The sequence below is a fragment of the Cryptomeria japonica genome, chromosome 1 (assembly GCF_030272615.1).
Source record: "Cryptomeria japonica chromosome 1, Sugi_1.0, whole genome shotgun sequence".
Lineage (NCBI taxonomy): Eukaryota > Viridiplantae > Streptophyta > Pinopsida > Cupressales > Cupressaceae > Cryptomeria > Cryptomeria japonica.
Window position 1 is genome coordinate 31,378,202 of NC_081405.1, and position 25,310 is coordinate 31,403,511.

The 25,310-nt window shown below is 35.3% G+C and overlaps 1 protein-coding gene across 1 annotated transcript; it reads right to left on the reverse strand.

Annotated features, from left to right (window-relative positions):
* Positions 1 to 21,101: 21,101 nt before the first annotated feature.
* LOC131048667 (nuclear transport factor 2B) lies at positions 21,102 to 22,368 on the reverse strand. Its single transcript, XM_057982711.2, has 2 exons — positions 21,760 to 22,368; positions 21,102 to 21,367 (listed from the first exon to the last, which is right to left on the reverse strand). The coding sequence occupies exons 1-2, from the start codon at positions 22,090 to 22,092 to the stop codon at positions 21,293 to 21,295; spliced, it is 408 nt and encodes a 135-aa protein (XP_057838694.1). The 5' UTR covers positions 22,093 to 22,368; the 3' UTR covers positions 21,102 to 21,292.
* Positions 22,369 to 25,310: the final 2,942 nt, after the last annotated feature.

Below are 25,310 nucleotides of genomic sequence, written 5' to 3' on the forward strand. Positions count from 1 at the left end.
TGTGAAAATTCAAAATTTTGCATTTGGCGAGTGCCATATTTGGCGCTCGCCAAATAGTTTGGATTGGAAACCACCAACCCTTTGGGTTGGATTGTACTTGGGCATCCAACCCAAAGGGTTGAACGATCATTTCAAGCCTAAGACGTTTTTTATCAGAAGATTAAAAAATTTCACATATTTTTGGCCATGCTCTCCATCAGGTTTGCACATGTTTCAATGAAACTTAAAAAAACACCTAGAAACCTCAATCTCCCTCTTAGCTATCAAAGCATGTAATATTTTTCACATTTTGATTTCATTAAGGCTTTCATCTATAATTTCTTTTGTTAGTGTGTCCATTTTTGGTCGAAAACCAACATGCACTATTTTGGGTATAGTTTTTTACACTTTCATCAGATTTTGAAGAAACTAGACTCCATTCTACACATTTAAAAAAAAAAATTGATTTTTGATTAGTTATCAATGATTTTAGGGGGGAGCATGCTCAAATTTTTGTTTTTTAGGATGTGTCCACTTCAAAAATTAGTAAAAAATTATATACTCATTAAAAAGTTAGCTGAAAAATCCGGCATAAACTACAAGGTGTTAGCTAATTTCTCACCGAAGCGATTTAAATTTTTTTTTTTAAAAAAGAGTTAACATTTTAGGGAGGCCACAATAGGCGCTATGTTATGTTTTTTGCATAAAAATAGGACCACTTTGTGTGGCCCCCCTTTTTGAAGCCCTTAATCTCCACCATTTTCAAAACAAATTAGTAGTTTAGAAAGTAGACTCGAAGCACTCTGACTCTTGTTCTTGTTGCATCTTCAAATTTGGAGTGTAACTATCTTCAATTTGTTGATGAAGTTCAGACTTTGCTGATTTAAAAAAAAAGTGGCATCTAAGACCCCCTTTTGGTACCACAACTTGGTGCACATACCCAAGGATGTGTTTTGATATATTTGGGTCCTCTCTATCTCCTAGAGCCAATCAAAAAGAATATTTTAGGCTTGAGTGGTTTTGACCCATTATCTTTAGGTCATAGATTTAATAGTGAACATTTTATATGATTTATTTTCCCTAGAAGAAAACCCTATTTTATGAGGGCTTTCCAATACAATTGGGTAGTGTGATGCAATCAAAAAGTTTGATAGTTATTGAGTTGCCTCTAGATCTCTGTTGGTTATACTCCTATAAGAATCTTTCTCTACAAGTATATTATAATTTGTTGTTGATTTCTGATTAATATATTGGGCAAATTTTGGAGCATGTGGTTTTTTCTCTTGAAAATGTTTTCCCTAAATAAATCATTGTGTTGTGTTATGCATGCTATTTATGTTTATTCTTGTTAAATTTTTTGTAACTGTTCTAAAGATCTATATAAGTTTCGCATTACCCTGCTCTCAAAATTAGTGTAGGATGTTGTTTTTCTACCTTAACTTCCTTACAATTTGTTGGCTATTTTCAGAGGATATTGTGGAAGAAGTTCAATATAGATTTGAAGTTTAGTTCTCCACACCATCGACAAACTGATAGGCAAATAAAAATGGTGAATAGGAGTGTGCATAACCTAATAAGATTCTTAGTAGGAGATAAACCCAATGGATGGGATATGATTTTACCACAAACATAATTTTCTTACAACAATTTTATCAATATGAGCACCGGTAAATCACCATCTTAGATAATATATGGAGGTAAACCCAGAAATCCTTTAGAGTTAAGGAAGATGGATAAAGGCGACAATAGAAGTGTTGAAGCTAAAGAATTTGTAGAGCACTAGAAGAATTTGCATGAAGATGAGAGAGTACATTAATACTTGATAAATATTTGGTACAAGGATAAGGAAATTCAAAAGAGGAGATATAAGGAATTACATATTGGAGATATAGTCATGGTTCATCTAAAAAAATAAAGGTTTTCAATGAGATCATATAATAATTTGAAGATGAAGAAATTTGGGCCATACAGAATCCTGAAGAAGCATGATTCTAGAAATGCTTATGAGGTAGAGTTGGCAAGTGAACTTAATATTTCACCTATTTTTAATATTCCATATTTGTTAGAGTATCATGAAGGAATCATTCAAGATGAATCAATAGAAGCATAATGGAATATTCTAGCACCTACTTCAGAAAAGGAAGAAATAGAAGACATCTTGGATTATCATGTGGGTAGAAGCACAAGGAAAAAGATATATAAAGAGTATATGGTTAAATGGAAAGGATCTTGACCAATTGAAATTTTGTCATGGCTATCTAAGGTAGAGGTTGACAATCTTGGTTTTCCTTAGAACACTTTGTTGGCAATTGACACTCATTGGATTCATATGTTGTCATTGATGGCAACAAGATTCTATAGAAGGCATATACCGACCGATACCAGAATTGGAGGCATACATCGACAAATACCAACATTGGAATAATCAGGGTCATCACCAACACCGACACCGACATCCAGCACTTCAATGAAGCTGTAGTGTCCACCCTTGATTTGACTTATTTTGACTAGAGTTGACTTTTATATTATGCTTGATAGACTTATCTAGACTATATTTTGATGATTTGGATGATGATTACTCATGTGCTTCAGTGACTTATGATTGATGTTAGACAATATTGGACATATGTTATTTTGATTATCTATATGGATGTTGGTACTATCATGATTGATCATATGATTTGATGATATATGTACTCGATGGATTTAATATGCTCACCATGTGATGGATAATTGATAGATTAGATTTATCATGGTTTTGATGATGATTATGATTACGCTAACCCTACTTTATGTTTACATATGATGAGATATTTATGAGATGTGTTTGACTGTTGTTTGACTGTCTTCGTGATAGAGACGATTCCACATCACTCATTGCAAGCAGGATGTGTCATCATGATTCTCTATCACTTGCTTGTTCTATATATGTATATGTATATGTGGTATTGTCATTTTGTGGTTGCAAGATTTTGCAGGTACCAGACATCGACTCCACTTGGCTTCACAGGTCTGAGCGTGTCTTTAGTTCCAATGGATTATGTGGTTCAGAGATGGCATGAGTTTCCCCTCACATACTCTAGGTCTAAGTTGTTCATCATGAGCAGTCGACATGTTGGCATAATTCGCCATGTCAGTTAGTGAGCTTGTTTCTTTGGTATTGTGAGTCCAGTTTATACTGGCTGATTTACTTGATTATGTTAGAGTAATTATATGGCTCTTGATGTGTAGTTTTCTATTTGGAAATGTTTATTTTAATGTATTTAATTTATAAGTTTTGAATATTTAATTATTTGATATTTATATTTATTTAATAATTAACATTTATTGATTTTATGATTATTTTAATATTTGATAAGCTTTATTGTTGTTTAATATTTATTTAATATTTGTAATTTAATCTTTAATGGTATTTGATTATTTAATTATTTATTTGATACCTTATATTTATTAGGTTCTTTAATTTATTTCATTAGCTTTTGGTTTATTTGATTTTAATACCCTTTTGGATTAAATTTATTTTCAGCTTATATTTATTTAAGTTTGACTTTTATTCCTAAGTGGGGTGTATGAGCACATTAAATGAAATAAAGAAATAAAAACAATCCCACTTAGTTGAATAAGTTTATTTTATTTACTTTACCTACCCTTCACTCTCATTCCTTAAATTCAAAATGGGTGAATAAATTATATTATATGGTGGGTTGGTAAAATATACTCCAAAATGGAATATTTTGATTGGTCGAGATTGAGGCTAGGGTTTAGGATTATTGTTGCTTTTTATTTTCATTCCCGTGAGGTTTTTCGGGTTGGGTTGGCTATTCTCTAGAAAATTTCTCCAGCAAGTTTTCTTCTTGGTTTTGGATTTCTTCTCTCTTGGTTTTGGCTGGAGCTTGGATTGGATTTGGTTTGGCTTGTGGGAGCTCTTCTTTAGGTACAAACCATCACACAAGTTGCAGGTTGGAGGCCTCTCCATTGGTTTCTTGTTTTGCTTTCAAAGTTTTGAAACTTGTATGCTCCATGTTTGATTTGGTTAAAAAAAAAAAAGATTTGGTTTATGCATTCTCTTTAGTCTTCCTAGATTTGGAATGGGTAGCCATGGGATTATAGATTCTTTACTAGGTTTATAGTTTTGGAAATAATGCTTCCTGTGCATTGCCGTGAATGTTCGGCATGATGAATATCTTGCAGATTTTGTATATGTCTTGCATGAATTATTTTAATAGATTTCTATTGTATATTAAATATATTTTAACCTGGTAGATGAGTTCTTACGGAGATTGTTAATCTAGGAAAGAGGAGAGTCTTTGTGAGCTCCCAAATAGGCTCTGCCGTAGAGGACACTCACAAGACTTTTTCCCCTTTTCATTTCACTCATCCTCTTGTGTATGGATGTTATTTGTTATTTGGAATGTATTTTTAAATGTATTTGACTTATATATTATGCTTCCTATGTTTTAGATTCAAGGTTGTTGAGTATTGCCTTAGTTTTGACAGTGTTGGAGATGTTCTGCCTCCAAAAGTCTACATTATGTTTTCACTTGGAGTTCCTTGAGTGAATTTTATTATTCTATTTTGTTCATATATTCTTATATTTCATTTTCTACCAATTCCAATGAGTATAAATACGTCATATTTGGCTGATTATATTTCAAGCAGCTTTGATCCTGCACTTAAGCAGTTTTCTGTCGAAATTTACACTTTTTTTTCTATGTGCTAAAGGAATCACCCTATGCGCTAAGAGATCACCCAGATGCACTAAAGTATCAGTCATATGCACCATTCTGTGTATTTTTAAGGTTTTGTCCAGTTTGAAGTCTGTGTGATGTCAGTTGGATTTTGGGTCGTACTAGAGGTTCTTTAAGGGCATTTATGATGTTGTCTAATGTTGATTTATGATTGGTCATGTCTTCATATGATTTATTTTTCAGTTTTGTATGCATTTTACTCCATTTGAGTTGTTTGTGCTTCCTCTCTTGTTAATGCGCCAAGAGAGAGATTGAGATTCTTGTGACTATGCGCCAGCAAGTGGATAGGCCTTGCTGAGATTATTTGATGATTCATTTCAGATTTGATGGCATTTCTTATGGCCTTGATATGTTTATTTGGCCAAGAGTCTCATTTATTTTTGGTTCTCATGATGTTAATTTTCACATGTTTCATGATTATGAGATGAGATTGTTGTTTGCATATGGATTATTTGTGATTTCAGATTTATGTATGTTCTCAGATCTAATTATGATTCTAGAGCCTCTTGTGTTGTCATGTTTGAGACAATGTTAGGGGGGAGTGGGCTTCCTTGTGATGAACAAGGTCATGAGAGATAGGCTTGCATGAGCTTACTTGTAAGGATTGATGAAGTCTAGACCACCAGGGCACAATGGAGTTTTCCATGATTTAGAAATAAGTGATAACATAATAATTGATGGGTTGGGTAGTTAGATTAATTAATAAGATGATAAATTGTTTTGTGCCTCATGACTTAGTCCTAGGGAGGATGTTTTAGGATAAGCATGAGAAGGCTGTGAAGATGGTAAGCTAATCTCCCTCAATCTCTCATAGGTTGAGATGGCTCTACATGTCCATCAGGCTAGTGCCTTATGTTATTTTGTTATGAGGATGGCATGTGATGACACTCCACTCCTACATGTGTTTCCACTTGATATTTATGATTATGCTTATTGGATGCATTTATGTTTTGATGATTTTTATGCCTCTGGGAGTTCATTCTTGTTGTATTGTGTAAGTTCTTGCTTGAGAGTCCTTGTGTGGTTAGTCTCCTTGGTTATAGGTGCCAGCTTAGGTTTAGAGTATGTATTGGGACCTTGTGTCATCTCCTAGCACGGGGGGTGGTTCCTTTGGTTCCACATGGTCTAGAGGTTTTTTCTTTTTAGCCATTGGGATGTTCTTTTGGATTCTTCTTCATTATGTACTATGGATGTACCTTGTAGCAGATTTATGTAATGGATAAGATAAAATGTATGTAATGTAATACTTTTGTATATCATAGATGGAATCTTGTAGTAGAAAGAGCTATGATCATGATGTATCTAATGTACTTATATTTGTTGATGAATTGTAGTTGGAAATTGGAATTAAGGCCTAGTTGTATTGTACTATTGTAGAGAGGTGATCTTATGAGTCATGGAAATAAATGGATTATAGTTGGAATAGAATGGAATTGCATTATGAATCAATTGTATTATCTCATGGAATGATTAGAGGCTAGTTAGAATGTTAAATAATCTTGAAAGAGGAATGTTCATGGAGTAATAAATGAATATGTTATAGGATGTTAAATGGATTTAGTAAACATGAATGATTCATATAGATGCATTGGTAGAATGAAAATTATGCATATCATGGGAAGTAAGTAATGTTGTAGGTTGCATATCTCTTGAGTAGATAATTAGATTATGATGCATTAATGAAGGTGAAATATACCTATCATGTGCGTAGTATGCTATTGTAAAAATGAATTTAAGTAATGATGCTAAAGTACCCTAGGGAAAGATGATTGATGTTGTGTTATTTCCGCTTGCGTTAATTCATGAAATGAGTAATGATGTATGTTCATATTGGTTAATTGATGAATGAATGTAAATAAATGGAGATATTATGTGTTGCATTAGTTGTTATTAGATGTTAATTAAATTTTTTTTTATCTCCATTTGTATATTATTGTTTAGTTTCTTTAGGGTATTTTGGTGGGCATTACAACTTGGTATCAGAGCCCATGTTTAACACTGGGTACTCTAGTTTCGATTTAGCCCATTGTGAATTTTAGCGTTTGGCATGGGGTAGCCCAATGGTTTTATCCCTGCTATTTATGTTTACTTGTTAAAGTTCCCTTAGATTTTTAGCTTATACTTTCCTTTGCATTTTCTTAGATAAGATGCCTGTTAGGGGTAGAGATCATCGTCATGCTAGTCGCATGGGTACTCACAGGAACCCCCACCCCGAGGTTTCTAAAGAGTCACACCATGAGGAAAAAGAGCAAGAGCAGCCTAGAGATGATCTGATTGCACAATTGGTGAATGTACTTCGGGAGCTTCTTGGTCGCCTAGGACCGAGACAGGAAGAGAACCAGCAAGAGGGATCTCATCATTTGGAGCATCAAGAGAGAGAGCGTTTGCATTCTCCTAGGAGGATAATGTAGGTGGATCAGGAGGCGCTTGTAGCTAGTCACATCAGAGATCTGAATAGGACTCATCCTCCTACTTTTGATGGCTTAGGTAGTGGCATGGAGGCGGAGACGTGGTTATTGGATCTAGGTAGGTGTTTTTCTTTGCATCAGTGTATTAGTAACACCAAGGCGAGATGTGCGATTTTGCGATGACATGGTGGCACATGGAGGAACAAAAGTTGCATTTGGACATAGCTACAATATCATGGGAGTTATCCTTGGAGTGGTTTGGGGCTAGATTTCTTTTAGATCATTGGAGGCAGAGGAAGGCCAACGAGGTCCACGATTTGAGATAGCAGAGGATGACTGTGGAGCAGTATGAGCACAGATTCTTCAAGCTTAGGCAATATGCTGGATATGCAGATGATGAGCCGATGTTGATTCAACACTTTGTGAGAGGTCTTAATGATCATATTGGTGGAGAGGTTTGGATGCACGAACTTAAGAACTTAGAGGCAGTTGTGGAGAAGGTGAGACTAGTAGAGGAGAATCTTTCATTAGCATTAGGAGGATCGACTGGAGGACAGACAGTTAGTGCACCTGTTATAGGATCTACAATGAGAGGACCACAACAATAGTCTTCAGGATATGCTAGGAGCCATCCTTCTTCTTTTCGTAGTGGTCAGCAGTTTAAGAAGAGGTTTTCTTAGGGGTAGAGCTTTCCTCGAGATGCCAGATTTTAGGTTGATAGGAGTCACAATCATCAGCGTGATAGGAGACCTACTCCTTCCCAACCAGTGCAGAGTTCATAGCCAGCTTCTAGTAGAGGCAGTTTTCAGCAGTCGAGTATAGCACCAGGTAGCAAAGTGTTTGTCGGGAGAGATTGCTTCGCATGTGGACAACCAGGTCACATTGTCGTTCATTATCCTCAGCGTACTTCTCAGATGTCAGGGTAGTAGAAGCCAGCTACTTTTGAGCCTATAGTTGGAGATGCAGGCAGGTCTCATCGCATTTTTTGTGGCGGTTGATAATCGTCAAGCTGAGCATCAGGTGTGATAGGTGGTATCTCTTATTCAGTATTATTTGATTCTGGAGCATTAGACTCTTTTATTTATCCTTTTCTAGTAGAGAGATGCAGGCTTTCTAAGGAAAAGCAAGATAATAGATGGTAGGTAGAGTTAGCTACGGGGTCCAAAGTAGTAGTGGATTCCCTTGTGCTCAATTGTCCTTTAGATTTAGAAGATTGCCATACTTCTGTGGATCTTCGTGTTATGTCTTTGGGATCTTATGATGTGGTTCTTGGTATGGATTAGATTGGATCTCACCAAGAACAGATAGATTGTTGAGGTAAGAGAGTGCAGTGGAAGGATGATAGTGGGAAGAGTGTGAAGATTGTAGGTATTTAGAGACCTATCTCTCTTCACATGATTTCTGCTATGCAGATGAAGAGGTGTGCGCGTAAGGGTTGCCAGTTGTTTGCGATTAGAGTGAAGGATGTGGATGAGGGAGTTAGCTCAGAGGATTTATTGCAATAGCATCCCATTCTTCAGGAGTTTGCAGATATTTTTCCTAGTGAGATTCCAGGTATGCCCCCTCGGTGAGATATAGATTTCAGGATTGATTTGGTGCCAGGAGCTGAGCCTATTTCTAGGGCTCCCTATCGGATGACCACATAGGAGTTGGATGAGTTGAGTGTCCAGTTAGAGGAGTTGTTGGTGAAGGGGTTTATTCATCCTAGTGTGTCCCCTTGGGGTACACCTATGTTATTTGTGAAGAAGAAAGATGGATCTCTTCGATTATGCATTGATTACAGACAACTTAATAAGGTGACGGTGAAGAATCGATATCCCTTGCCTTGGATAGATGATTTATTTGACTAGATTAAGGATGCCAAGGTTTTCTCTAAGATTGACCTTAAGTCCGGGTATCACCAGTTGAGGATTCAAGAGGCGGACATTCATCGCACAACTTTTCGCACTAGATATGGTCATTATGAGTTCACAGTGGTACCTTTTGGTCTCATGAATGCACCTTCAGTTTTCATGAGCTTGATGAATGGTGTATTCAGGTTGTATTTGGACAGATTTGTATTAGTATTTCTGGATGATATTTTGATTTATTCGAGATCGATTGAGGAGCATGAGGATCATGTGAGGCAGATTTTGCAGTGTCTTAGGGAGAATCAACTATACGCCAATTTGCCGAAGTGTGATTTCTTCCAGATAGAGGTGAGGTATCTTGGTCATGTGATTTCTGGAGAGGGTAGCACAGTTGATCCCTTGAAGATTCAGGTGATTGTTGATTTGCCAGCACCCACTAATGTGGGAGAGGTGCGTAGTTTCATGGGTTTAGCAGGATATTATCGCAGATATGTTCATAATTTTTAAAGGATAACTCATCCTATCACTTCTCTTCAGAGAAAAGGAAAAAATTTTGCTTGGACATAGCAGTGTGAGACAATATTTCATATCCTTAAGGAGCATTTGACCAGTGCACCTATTTTAGTAGTACCAGATCCTTTCGGGAATTTTGTGGTGTGCACAGATGCTTCTTTGGAGGGTCTAGGATCAGTATTGATGCAGGATGGTCGTGTGATTGCATATGAGTTGCGAAAACTTAAGAATCATGAGAAGAATTATCCCACCCATGATCTTGAGTCGGTAGCAGTGGTTCATGCTTTAGTTAGATGGAGGCACTTTCTTCTTGCGCATAGATTCAAGTTACATAGTGATCACCACAGTTTGCAGTATATCTTCACACAACCAAATTTGAATGCTAGGCAGAGGCATTGGATGGAGTTCTTATGTGAGTATGACTTTGAGGTGAGATATACTCAGGGTAAAGAGAATGTGTTAGTAGATGCTTTGAGTCACAGGAAGCATGAGATTTCAGCAATGTCTCTTAGTGTGGATTTGAGGAGCCATATTTTTAGTGCCCTTCCTTTTGATGTATGGTATCAGGAGATTATTGTAGAGGTTGCCATAGGTAGAGCTCTTGAGGGAAAATATGCAGGTTACTCAGTGGAATCAGATGGACTTCTTAGGCATTTGGGATGTATTTATGTTCCACCATCAGAAGGTCTTCGAGATTTGATCGTGTCAGAGGGACATCGTGCACCTTACTCTGCACATCCAAGTGTCAAGAAGATGCACGCAGATTTGAGACAGATATATCATTGGTTTGGTATAAGGAGAGATATTGCACATTTTGTGGCATGTTGCCTAGAGTGTCAGTGAGTGAAGGCAGAGCATCAACATCCCGTAGATCATTATAGTCACATTTGGTTCAAGGATGGAAATGGGATATTATATCTATGGATTTTATAGCTGGATTGCCCATGTCTTCACACCGTCATGATGCTATTATGGTTACTATAGACAGATTGACCAAAGTAGCACACTTTTCTCCGATCAGGTCTTCTTATACAACAATGACAATAGCTTAGGTTTTCTTGGAAGGAGTTGTGAGGCTGCATGGTATTCCTCAGTGGATCATATTAGATCATGATCCAGTGTTCACATCAGCATTTTGGACAGCTCTTCAGCATGATTTGGGTACGCAGTTGAACTTTAGTTCAGCTTATCACCCTGAGACAGATGGACAGATAGAGAGGGGGAACCAGGTTTTGGAGGATATGTTGAGGATGTACATGATGGATCAGAAGTCTTATTGGGAGGATTATCTCTATTTGGTTGAGTTTGCATACAATAATGGTTACCATAGCTCTATTGGTATGTCTCCTTATCAGGCTTTATATGGTAGACCATGTCGCATGCCCTTGAGTTGGGACCGTTTAGAGGATAGACTACGTATTGGATTAGAGATGTTGTCGGATATGGAGGAGCAGGTGGCTCGCATTAGAGAGCATTTGTTGGCTGCTCAGGATAGATAGAAGAAATATGCGGATGCTCATCGAGTTCATACATGGTTTTTTATTGGTGATAGGGCATTTCTGAGAGTTCACCCACGAAAAGGTCTGATCCATTACGGAAAAGGCTCTAAGTTGGCGCCTCGGTTTGTTAGACTTTTTGAGATTTTGGAGTGGATTGGTCCTGTGGCTTATCGCCTTGACTTTCCACCTAGCTTGTCCCGCATCCATGATGTTTTTCATGTTTCAGTTTTGAGGTTATATCATCCTGATATTTCGCATGTGTTGGATTGGAATGCTTTACAAGTTGAGGACGTGCAAATTTCTATGGAGCATGTGTGCATTCTTTAGCACAGAGAGATGTCCATTAGAGGCCAAAACGTAGAGCAGGTAAGGGTCTAGTGGGATCCGATTGATGATTCTTCAGCTACATGGGAGGATGTAGTGTAGATGAGAGAGATATATCCCTATTTGTTCTCAGGCTTCCAAGAGTAAGCCTATACAAAGGGGGGGAGGATGTAGTGTCCACCCTTGATTTGACTTATTTCGACTAGAGTTGACATTTATATTATGATTGATAGACTTATCTAGACTATATTTTGATGATTTGGATGATGATTACTCATGTGCTTCAGTGACTTGTGATTGATGTTAGATAATATTGGACATATGCTATTTTGATTATCTATATGGATGTTGGTACTATCATGATTGATCATGTGATTTGATGATATATGTACTCGATGGATTTTATATGCTCACTATGTGATGGATTATTGATAGATTAGATTTATCATGGTTTTGATGATGATTATGATTATGCTGGCCCTACTTTATGTTTACATATGATGAGATGTTTATGAGATGTGTTTGACTATTATTTGACTGTCTTCGTGATAGAGACGATTCCACATCACTCATTGCGAGCGGGATGTGTCATCGTGATTCTCTATCAGTTGCTTGTTCTATATATGTATATGTATATGTTGTATTGCCCTTTTGTGGTTGCAGGATTTTGCAGGTACCAGACATTGACTCCACCTGGCTTCACAGGTCTGAGCATGTCTTCAGTTCCAATGGCTTATGTGGTTCGGAGATGGCATGAGTTTCCCCTCACATACTCTAGGTCTAAATTCTTCACCGTGAGTAGTCAACATGTTGGCATAATTCGCCATGTCAATTAGTAAGCTTGGTTGTTTGGTATTGTAAGTCCAGTTTATACCGGTTGATTTACTCGATTATGTTAGAGTAATTATGTGGCTCTTGATGTGTAGATTTCTATTTGGAAATGTTCATTTTAATGTATTTAATTTATAAGTTTTGAATATTTAATTATTTGATATTTATATTTATTTGATAATTAACATTTATTGATTTTATAAGCTTTATTGTTGTTTAATATTTATTTAATATTTGCGATTTAATCTTTAATGGTATTTGATTATTTAATTATTTATTTGACTTTCTATGGTTTAATATTTATTTGATATCTTATATTTATTTGGTTCTTTAATTTATTTTATTAGCTTTTGGTTTATTTATTTTAATCCCCTTTTGGATTAAATTTATTTTCAGCTTATATTTATTTAATAGTTTGACTTTTATTCCTAAGTGGGTTGTATGAACACATTAAATTAAATAAAGAAATAAAAATAATCCCACTTAGTTGAATAAGTATATTTTATTTACTTTACCTACCCTTCACTCTCATTGCTTAAATTCAAAATGGGTGAATAAATTATATTATATGGTGGGTTGGTAAAATATACTCCAAAATGGAATATTTTGATTGGCTAAGATTGAGGCTAAGGTTTTGGATTATTGTTGCTTTTTATTTTCATTCTCGTGAGGTTTTTCAGGTTGGGTTGGCTATTCTCTAGAAAATTTCTCCAGCAAGTTTTCTTCTTGGTTTTGGATTTCTTCTCTCTTGGTTTTGGCTGGAGCTTGGATTGGATTTGGTTTGGCTTGTGGGAGCTCTTTTTTCAGCTACAAACCATCCCACAGGTTGCAGGTTGGAGGCCTCTCCATTGGTTTCTTGTTTTGCTTTCAAAGTTTTGAAACTTGTATGCTCCATGTTTGATTTGGTTAAAAAAAAAAAACGATTTGGTTTATGCATTCTCTTTAGTCTTCCTAGATTTGGAATGGGTAGCCATGGGATTCTAGATTCTTTACTTGGTTTACAGTTTTGGAAATAATGCTTCCTGTGCATTGCCATGAATGTTTGACATGAGGAATATGTTGCAAATTTTGTATATGTCTTGTATGAATTATTTTAATAGATTTCTATTGTATATTAGGGATATTTTAACCTAGTAGATGAGTTCTTCTGGAGATTGTGAATCTAGGAAAGAGGAGTCTTTGTGAGCTCCCAATCTGGCTCTATCGTAGAGGAGACTCACAAAACTTTTTCCCCTTTTCATTTCACTCATCCTCTTGTGTATGGATGTTATTTGTTATGTGGAATGTATTTTTAAATGTATTTGAATCATATATTATGCTTGCTATGTTTTAGATTCAAGGTTGTTGAGTATTGCCTCAGTTTTGACAATGCTGGAGATGTTCTTCTTCCAAAAGTCTGCATTATATTTTCAAATGGAATTCCTTGGGTGAATATTATTATTTTATTTTTTTCCATATTCTTATAGTTCATTTCGTGCCGATTCCAAGGAGTATAAATACGTCATATTTGGCTAATTATATTTCAAGCAATTTTGATCCCGCACTTAAGCAGTTTTCTTCCGAAATTTACACTTTTTTTCGATGCGCTAAAGGAATGATTATATGCGCTAAGATAATCACCCTATGCGCTAAGAGATCACCCAGATGCGCTAAAGTATCATTCGTATGCACAATTCTATGTATTTTTATGGTTTTGTCCAGTTTGAAGTCTGTGTGATGTCAGTTGGATTTGGGGCCATACTAGAGGCTTTTTGAGGGTATTTATGATGTTGTCTAATGTTGATTTATGATTGGTGATGTCTTCATATGATTTATTTTTGAGTTTTGTATGCATTTTACTCCATTTCAGTTGTTTGTGCTTCCTCTATTGTTGATGCGCCAAGAGAGAGATTGAGATTCTTGTGATTATGCACCAACAGGTGGATAGGCCTTGCTGAGATTATTTGATGATTTGTTTCAGATTTGATGGAATTTCTTATGGCCTTGATATGTTTATTTGGCCAAGAGGCTCATTGAATTTTGGTTCTCATGATGTTAATTTTCACATGTTTCATGATTATGAGATGAGATTGTTGTTTGCATATGGATTATTTGTGATTTCAGATTTATGTATGTTCTCAGATCTAATTATGATTCTAGAGCCTCTTGTGTTGTCATGTTTGAAACCATGTTAGGGGGAATTTGGCTTCGTTTTGATGATCGGCGTTACAAGAGATAGGCTTGCATGAGGTTCCTTGTAAGGATTGATGAATTCTAGACCACCAGGGCACAATGGAGTTTTTCGTGATTTGTAAATAAGTGATAACATAATAATTGATGGGTTGGGTAGTTAGATTAATTAATAAGATGATAAATTGTTTTGTGCCTCATGACTTAGTCCTAGGGAGGATGTTTTAGGATAAGCATGAGAAGGCCGTGAAGACGGTAAGCTAATCTCCCTTAGTCTCTCATAGGTTGAGATGGCTCCACATGTCCATCAGGATAGTGCCTTGTGTTATTATGTTATGAGGATGGCATGTGATGACACTCCACTCCTACATGTGTTTCCCCTGTATGATTTATGATTATGCTTATTGGATGCATTTATGTTTTGATGAGTTTTATTCCTCTAGGAGTTCATTCTTGTTGTATTATGTAAGTTCTTTCTTGAGAGTCCTTGTGTGGCTAGTCTCCTTGGTTATAGGTGCCAGCTTAGGTTTAGAGTATGTGTTGGGACCTTGTGTCATCGCCTAGCATGAGGGGTGGTTACTTTGGTTCCACATGGTTTGAAGGTTTGTTCTTTTTATCCATTGGGATGTTCTTTTGGATTCTTCTTGCGTGGATGTGGATTCTTCTTCATTATGTACTATGGATGTGCCTTGTAGCATATTTATGTAATGGATAAGATAAATTGTATGTAATGTATTACTTTTGCATATCATAGATGGAATCTTGTAGTAGAAAGAGATATGCTCATGATGTATTTAATGTACTTATATTTGTTGATGAATTGTAGTTGGAAATTGGAATTAAGGCCTAGTTGTATTTCACTATTGTAGAGAGGTGATCTTATGAGTCATGGAAATAAATGGATTATATTTGGAATAGAATGGAATTGCATTATGGATCAGTTGTATTATCTCATGGAATGAATAGACGCTAGTTATAATATTAAATAATCTTGAAAGAGGAATGTTCATGGAGTAATAAATAAATATGTTATAGGATGTTAAATGGATTTAGTAAACATGAATGATTCATATAGATGCATTGGTAGAAAGAAAATTATGCATATCATGGGAAGTAAGTAATGTTGTAGGTTGCATATCTCATGAGTAGATAATTAGATTATGATGCATTAATAAAGGTGAAATATACCTATCATGTGCGTAGTATTCTATCATGGAAATGAATTTAAGTAATGATGCTAAAGTACCCTAGGGAAAGATTAATGATGTTGTGTTATTTCCCCTTGCATTAATTCATGAAAAGAGTAATGATGTATGTTCATATTGGTTAATTGATGAATGAATGTAAATAAATGGAGATATTATGTGTTGCATTAGTTGTTATTAGATGTTAATAAAAAAAAATTATCTCCATTTGTATATTATTGTTTAGTTTCTTTAGGGTATTTTGAAGGGCATTACAGAAGCCGACATCCATTTGCGAACCGAAAGGTTTTATTTGTAAAATAATTTTGTAATTATTGTATAGGTCTGACATTGAATATCTTTTGTAATGTTTTGTAAGATGACATAAGGCATATTGTTTGTAAAGGGTATACAAGTCAGTTTATTAGATCATTTTGATATAGGACAATGAGTATAATGAATGTGGAGAAGAATAATGTGATGCGAAGGATATGTATGTAGGTCATTTGTATGTAAAAGTTATATTATGCAATCATTAGTAGACGGTTTGTAAAGCATTCTTGGAGGAAAGGAGATACCGGTAAAAGGGTTTAGGGTTTATCAACTGGTACAGAACAAAGCTATAACCGGAACTATTTTTGGCATTGCAGATGTATTTTGTGAGTTCACCATTACTGTTTTATCTTAGCAGAAGCTTGTAGTCAGTGAGACTCTTTTGTGTTGAGCAGTGTGCTCTAGGCAATGTGCCTTCCTCCATGTGCAGGCCCCCATGCTATGTAATATCTTTCATATGGCGAGTGAATTGATATTGTGGGTCACAAATCCCACTATGGTTTTTCCTCTTTGAGGTTTTCCACGTATAAATTCAGTGTTATGGTGTTCATTCTATTAAGAACCAGAAGGTAACTGAGAGGGGGGATGAATCAGTTGTTAATGAATTTCAACCCAATTTTAACTTAATCAAACTTGATACTTAATATCGGTAAACCAAACTCAATGTCGGTAAACAGATTAACAGTTAATATCAATACCGGTGAAAATTAATGCATGTAACAGAAAGAGAAACAACATCCACAACACATAACACAAAGATTTTGATGTGGAAACCTTGTAAGGGGAAAAAACAATGTGGGAAACCTTACCCACAATCAAATGATACTACTTGTAGATAGTATGTGTATACAAATGGGGTTTGCACATGTAGAAAGGCCAACCACCTAGAGCACATTGCTCAAATGGGAGTCGCAATGACTGTAGTAGGATGGTTAAATCCTAGAATAATGTACTTCTCAAAATAGCATCTCCAATGCTAGATTCAGTACCGGTTAAGCTCTGACAATCACATTCAAACCTTCCTTAAACCTTCTCTATGGTCTGCTCATATGATCTTCAATACTCGCACATACCATGTTACAATACCATATCCCATGTCCCATCTCACAAATGAGATCTTACATATATACAAAACCTAAAACCAAAGTGTAGGTCAGCTCACTAAGAATATTACAATAAAATCAATTACAAATAAGTCTTGATGCGATACAACATGTCGGCTCAATACATTTACAACAATATCCAATCAATAAATCATCTCCATAATGTATCGTGCTGATCTAGAATAGATAACGCATACCGGTCCATAACCTAGACCAATCTGTCGGTAATAGCAAATAAGTCAACGTGATTAGACCAATAACCAAAACATCAAACCCAAGTATCCAAACCATGTCTTCGATATAACCAAGTGATCTACAGATGATAAGAAGTCATCATCAGTGTCATTGAACCATATAACCTGCCAGTGAACAATATACCGGTGACTATGCATAAGTCACTAAACTTGCCGGTGAACACAATGTGTCGGTTCAACAGTAAACCAATATAACCATAGTGCCAAATCAAGAATGTAGATCTCCAGAAGGATAGGTGTTGACACATTCATGTGGCTGGTTTATTTACTTCATGTTATATGTTTCCTCATTTACCGGTTTATATGTGTATGTTATAATAAGGTAAAATCTTATATTACTGACAGAACACTGATTCACCCCCCCTCTCAGTGTTCCTGGATTCCTTGTATTCCAACACACTTGAGATTTGACAAGGTCACTTCTCAAATTACCCCATGTGTCTAATGCAAGAGGTAAGAGCAATCTTTCATCACCCGAAAATATTGTTTATTTTGAATTCTACTAATTTTTGTGAATAATTGTCACTAAGGGCTAAAAAAGGTAGGGTGACTATTTTTAGTAAGTTTGCATTTGTGAATCTATGAACCTTAAAATTGACCCCAAGGAGAAGAGTGGGAAAATATAATGATTGGATAAAGAATCATCTCAATATCATGCATTGTTTGGGAGATATTAATATTTCAAGGTTGAAAAATTGTATAAAAATATATTCAACTTAGATTATGTACCTTTAAAGGATTGAATTGGACCTTGATGAATGTTTGATCAATTGATGATTTGTGGAAAGATTAGTGTAGATCACTCGGATATCTTCAATTTTAAAAAATACTAGGCTCAATTAGGTTCCCATATCAAAAGATATAGCCTTTGGAAGTTGTGCTACTTTAGGAAGAAAAATAATTTTTTTTCAAAATACTCTCGTGGGTGCCAAAACCCATTTTGGACATATTCTCTGTATTTTCCAATGTGGGAAAAAATGAGAGAAAAGCGGTCGATCACAAAAAGGGGGAATTACACTTTCTATAACATTCTAGGGTAGATATACTTCCCAAGATAAAGAAGGCAAACAAGAGTTAAAAATGATAGTTCTGAAAGTGTAGATTGTGGCTTTGGCATGTAGATTATTGTAATGAGAAAGACCATGTGGTTGTAGCATGTTATATTTTGAATGTTGTACTTTCATTTCACTGGGATAATAAAAAGAAAGAATTTTTTCTTGCATTTTTTGTTTATTTCTTTGTTGTTTTTCTTGTTTTTGTTGTTGTTGTTGTTGTTGTTTGTAAGGGGAGTACCCTTAATCAAATACACTTAGACCTTTAACATTTTGGATGCCTTGTAGCTCTTGATGACACTTCAGATCACCAAAGGGAGACTTGTTCTCCTCCCAAACTTGGGTGCCCAATGCATGACCCTTAATATCTTAGTTTGGACAGGGGAAGTAGTTTATTTTGTCCATTTTAATTTATCTTTATCACTTCTTCATGTTCACCTCTTGAAAATAAAATTACAATTAGATGTGGAGTACAAATATTTATTATTTTTCTCACATGTCCTAGGGAACACTTTCCAAGGAACATGGAGACATGTGAATGGCTTAGGATTTGCAAGGTTAATGTTACCTTGTCCTAACAATTTTCTCACAATTCAAATATATTATTCTACTTATAGGATAACCATTACATTGTCCAAGTACACTCTTAATATGCTCTTGTGGTTTCATATGGGTAACTACAAACCTACTTCAAGTCTTTTTCTTTCTAGAGTCAAACATGATGCCCAATACTCTTTACCATTGGTCAATCGTATCTTGTATCAATAGCTCAATGGAAGCCTCATTTATTTTATTCATAAAAGGAATGATATTCCATATCTAATATGGGCTTGGTCTTTGGATCCATGTAGGAGAACCATGAGCTACACTATAAGGAAACTAAGTTGATAAAATTTGTTAAATTTATTGTACTCATAGTTTTTGATTCACTTAGTAATGATATTAACTTGGTGGGGTGTATACATTTAAATTGGAAAAAAAGGTCTCAGTATTACAATTCCACTTTAAATTATAGCTTCTTAGTTATTTGTTGGTCAAGAAAGAAGTAGTACACTATTTCTCTATCTTCCACTAATATTAAGTATGAAGGAGATACTAATATTGTCATTAAGGCCATTTGGCTTTAGCATATTTTCACTAAGTTTGATATCTAGTTTATATGACCATGAATTGTAATTTATGTCAACAAAAATATCATATATATTTCAAAAAAAGTCCATTAATTGGGCCAAGAATGCAGAGGTTCCATGCAAAGTATTTTGGAGCTTATCTATAGATAGGTCTAGTTTGTGTTGGTGACCTATGGATCATGGGGAGATCTTTGTCAATTTTGATAGTTAAGAATTATATTCATGGTAGGTTTTGAATGACTAACTTGGTCTTGTTACATTATTATATAAAGATTAATATCTTAGCCTACTTCTAGTATCACCGTTAAATAGCCCAATAGTACTTTGTATATTCTCTTGTAGTTTCACATGGCTAACTACAAGCCTACTTCAAGTCTCTTTATTTCTAGACTCAAGCTTGATATATCCATTACTCTTCATTATTGTCTAACAATACCTTATATCAATAGCTTGTTGTGAGCCTCAATTATTTGATTCATAAAAGTTTTATATTCTATGGATATGGTCTCTTCATTTATGTAGGACCACCATGAGCTACACTAGACTTGGACAAAAAGTGAATTTTGCATTACATTTTTGGTACTCATAGTTTTGTGTTCACTTAACAATGGGAATTGATATTGACTTGTTTAGGTGTATAGATTCAAAATAGAAAAATTGAATTGTAAATTTTGCAATATCACTTCAAATCGTAACTTCTCTCTTAGTTTTGGTCCTATTTGTTGGTTAAAGAAGAATATGCTATTGCTCTATCTTCCATTGAGACCAAGTACTGAGGTGTTATTAGTATTATCACTAAAGCCATTTAGCTTTAGCATGTTCTCACTAAGTTTGACATGTAATTCAGATGAGTGTCAACTATATTTTGTGTCAATCAAAGTGCCATATGCATTTAGAAAAACTTAGTTCATCATGAATTAGCGGACCAAGCACATAGAGGTTCCATGCAATATATCTTGGAGCCTATCTATTGATAGGACATTAGTCTTTGATACAGCTTGAATTTTTAGTAGATTGATAACATATCTATTGAACTTTTCTTAGAACCCAAGTTTCTTCATTTATCAGATTTATTGGGGATGCAACTACTTGTTTAGAGATGGTCTTTTTGGAGTGAGGATATGGAGAGAAGGGTGTTTGCACATGGTTATTTCATCATACTTTATTTGTTAGGATCCATCTTATCATCAACTTAAGTTGTGATTAAGGGGTTGTTACTATAGGTTTTCTATTATCCTTAATTGGATATTATGTATTTTCCTACATATCTGGTTTAGTTTGTCTAGTTACAGTAGTGAGCCTAGTTAAATAAAGATGGATGTCATCTTTTCCTCAGTATAACTCCCACCTAGTTTTGGATAATTTGGAGTTACTTTCTTATTAGCTAGACTTACCTGCTCTCTTTCCAATATATGCATCCATTTCTTTATCTTGTGAATTCATTTATGCTATCACGAAATCTTATAATTCTATTTTTCTTCATGAAGATTAACATTTCTTGTGAAAACTAACTATATTTTATTAATTTGATTTTATATCATTACTAAAATAATTTTATTTGATCTGTATTCACTCATTAAATTATTGATGAATTAAAATCATTTAAAAATCTTAGATCCACTTAAAATTAGTGAAGTTATAACTACTCTATCAGTAAATATCTATATTACATATATTAAAAAAAATTCATTCTTGTTGTTAAATGAAAAGTTTAGAAACACAAATGTAAAATTGCCTTTATAAATTATTACATATCTATAATCCAACAACACTTGGACTAATCCTCGACCAATATTTCAAACAAATATATCAAAACATTCCTTCACCACTTAACCAGTGTCCCTGATGTTTAACTCTCTACAGAGAACGTTGCACCACCATAATGGCAGAAAACAAAACAGATGCAGAATATCAGTCATCCATAATTAAGGCGAAAGATATCATTTTGCACATAGAAACTTCCCTCTGGAGTTGGTATAAGATGGAACATCTGCACCCAAAAACAGAAACTGACAATGTTTTAGTCCATTGTTTTTCTAATATCAATATTTTGAATCATATTTTGTAACAAACATCAAAAGAAAATGGTATATGATACTCAAACGATCTAAATCAGAAAACCCAAAGAAAAATAGAAATCTAAAGAAAGAATAGTATCAATATCTTGGATCATATTAATATTTCAGATCATATTTTACTGATTCATTATAAATTAATTGTATAAGATTTGTATAATATCAATGTTTCGGATTGTATTCCATGATTCATTACATTTTATAACAAACGTAAAAAAAAGAAAAAGAAAAGACGACTGTGATATCCAAACAATCCGAACTAAAAAAACCAAAATTGAAATGGAAACCCAAAGAAAGAAAAGGGTACCTGGCTAAATCTGAGGGGATGCTCTTCACCAGGAAGCTGAAGGTTCCCACTTACAAAAACCAAAATCCCATTTGCAGGCCCAGAGTGCTGGCAATCAATGGTAGAAATATTATGCTTGGATTGCTCAAAGGGCAGAGAGTTGAGCTTGAGCAATATATTATTAGCTCCTTGGATCTTCTGCCCTTCAAAGCTCAGCATTGAATTCGAATCATTATACAAAGAAACCAAATTAGCTCGGCTGTTGTCAAAGAGATAATAGTAATGATCAACAAATGCTTTTGCCACTGCTTCCACCTGCTGCTCCATGGCTTCCATTTCTCCTTCCAAACCCATCTTCCACTTAAGCTTTTTTCAAATGGTTATGGCATAAAAAAAGAGATTTTCTTTCAGCTCCCACACAATTTGCCTGCTTACAATGAGCCTGCATATAATGCAAAATGTAAGATGGCCATGGAGATGATATCTTGGGCTATAAAACATGAGAACTTTTCTTCTGTGGCGTTGAAGTAACGCAGAGAGATTCTTCATCCAGAATATTTCTCTTTTCTTCTTTTGTATTTATCATATGTTTGGTTTTCACTTTTTTGCTTTCGGTGATCACAGATGAGTGAGTAGTGAGCTTTTTGGGTTATCACAGAGCAGTGAGTGGTGATCACATTTTTATTGTTGTTATTTAATGGCGTGGAAAGCACGAATGAATATAAGTGGGGATAGAATGAAGTTGCGTCCAAACTACGGATGCTTTCTGAAAGAGTAAGTTTGAATGGAAGCTACTTTTTCCAGGGGGGCAATATACCAGCATCTTTGAACCCTAGCTTTTTAAAATGTATTACTATTATTATTATTATTATTCTATACGCATTGGATGACGAACCAAATGGAAAGCACAAATTCATTGTGTGAGAATATTAATGATGACAAATAACCAGTGGCACCTATGATTATGACTTCTTGAATTTTATGTTGTTGACAAAGTATATAGCTTTGAAATTCTGTTAAAGATATTAAATTTTCAGAGATCGTAATAGTATAGAGTAGCTTTTGGATTCAATTATGTGAGATAGATTGGTTGTATTCTTTAGTGAAATAGTGGAGAGTAGCTTTTGGTTTCAGCTGTGTGAGATTTTTTCTCCTTGAGATCATAATAGTGGAGAGTAGCTTTTGGTTTCAGCTGTGTGAGATTTTTCCTCCTTGAGATCATAATCGTAAAGAGTAGCTTTTGGATTCAACTTTGTGAGATTTTTCCTCCTTGAGATCATAATAGTAGAGAGTAGCTTTTGGTTTCAGCTGTGTGAGATTTTTCCTCCTTGAGATCATAATAGTAGAGAGTAGCTTTTGGATTCAAATTTGTGAGATTTTTCCTCCTTCAGCTCTCTACTATCTTGATGATGGATGACAAAGTGTGACATAAAACGTTGATGCTAAAAAAATCTCACATAGTTGAATCTAGAATCTACTATCTACAATTAAAATTGTGTTTAAATAAAGTTGGTTTTCTAAAATTTGGCGTGTCGTTGATGTTGATTGCTTTAAGATGTGAGAAAGTCTAGAAATTTGATTCTAGTACACAATTTGTGATCAAAGGTCTATGATGAATGAATAATGAGTGTTCAGAATGTCGGGCTAGATCATGGCCATAGTCTAGTCCATGGATACTTTCCCTATGGTTGTCATATCTATAACATATATTCAACTTGGGTATAAAATTAGGAACCCTTATTCTGAAGTTTATTTCTACATTTGTTTCTCACTTTTAGTTTGGTTAAGTCAAGTTTGGGTCGCATTCTTCTCATTATGTTTGCGATGATGTCAAGTTGATGTCAACGTCATTTGCTTAGGATGGGTATCCAAGTAGCCCTGTTTAAGTGCCTTTGTATCCAACCATGCTCCCGGGGAAAGAAGAATCTCAAGTCCCTCTTGAGATGAGGTGTTCAATAGATACTCCATGCTACTTAATATCATTCTCAGTCATCCAGGTAGCATCTTCTTCAGGAAGATCTTTCCATTTGATTAGGTACTCCTTGTATGTCTTCCTTCTAGTCTTCTTCACTTGCTTTGTATCTAGGATACACTCAAGATTTATTGGTTGGCTAGGTGGAAACTCCTCTACCCAATCATCATCCTCATCTGCTACTACACCTGCATCAGAACTTGCAATCACAAAGCTTTTATATGGATATAAATCAGACACATTGAAAATGAGAGATATGGCTACCCCGAGGGGTAACTCAATCTCATAAGCATTTTGTTTGAATTCGTGCACCACCCTGCAATGTCCTATCTTCTTCATCATCAGTTTGGGGTATTTTCCTTTAGGAAGCCTTTCTTTCTTCAAATGTGCTAAGACCAAATCACCAGCCTTGAATTGAAGGTCTCTCCTCTTCAAATCTGCTCTTTCTTTGTACTTTTCCACATTATTTTGAAGGGTTTCTCTTACTTGTTGGTGAATATCTCTGATTGCAACAACAAAGTCTTCCCCTTGAGCACTCCTCCTGTCAATCCCTTGCAAATATCTCAACTCATATACACCTCTAGGGTGCATCCCATAAACAACTTCAAATGGGTTTCTTCCAATGTTCCTATTCATGGAGTCATTATAAGCATACCCTACTTGAGGTAGGATTAGATCTTAAGCCTATCCATGTTCTTTTGTAAGGCATCTCAATAGATTTCTCAATGACCTATTAACAACTTCAGTTTGGCCATCCATTTGTGGATGGTAGCTGAGCTAGAAGACAATTTTGTGCCAAGCTTCTTCCATAAGGCCGTCTAGAAGTGACCTATAAACTTGGAATCCCTATCAAAGACAATGTTCATGGGTAAACCATGTATCCTCACCACTTCTTTGAAGAACAAACCTGCAATTTGAGATGCATCATTAGTACACTTGCATGGAAGAAAATGTATCATCTTGCTAAACTAGGCAACAACCACAAATACACTATGAAAACCCCTTGGAGTTCTAGGCAGCCCTAAAACAAAATCCATACTCACACTCTCCTAGGGCCTATTGGGAATTGCAAGGGGTTGATAAAGCCTTGCATTTGATGAAGTTCCTTTGGCTTTTTGAAATATGGAGCATCCTTCAACATACCTCCTTACATCCACCTGCATCCTTGGCCAATAATAGAACCTCCTAACTTAATCAAAAGTCTTGTCAAGCCCAAAATGGCCTCCTAAACTCCCACTATGCTTCTCTCTTATGATATTATCTCTCATTAAGAATCGAGGTACACATAATTGACTCCCTTTGAAGACAAAACCATTCTGAAGTAAAAAATCAAAATACTCACTGTGAAAAGTGTTCAAATACTGATTACAAACATTGTAAATCTCTTTGAAATCAGCATCATCATGTTACATGTCTTTGAGTGCATCTACCCCATGCTTTGTATTTGTATTTCTTACACCATAAGTGCTCTCCTATTAAGAGAATCTGTCACTTTGTTGGCTTGGCCTTTCTTGTGCTTTATAGTAAAGGTGTAGGCTTGCAAAGATTCAACCCACTTCATGTGTCTATGGTTGAGTTTGTCCTGTCCATTCAAGAAACT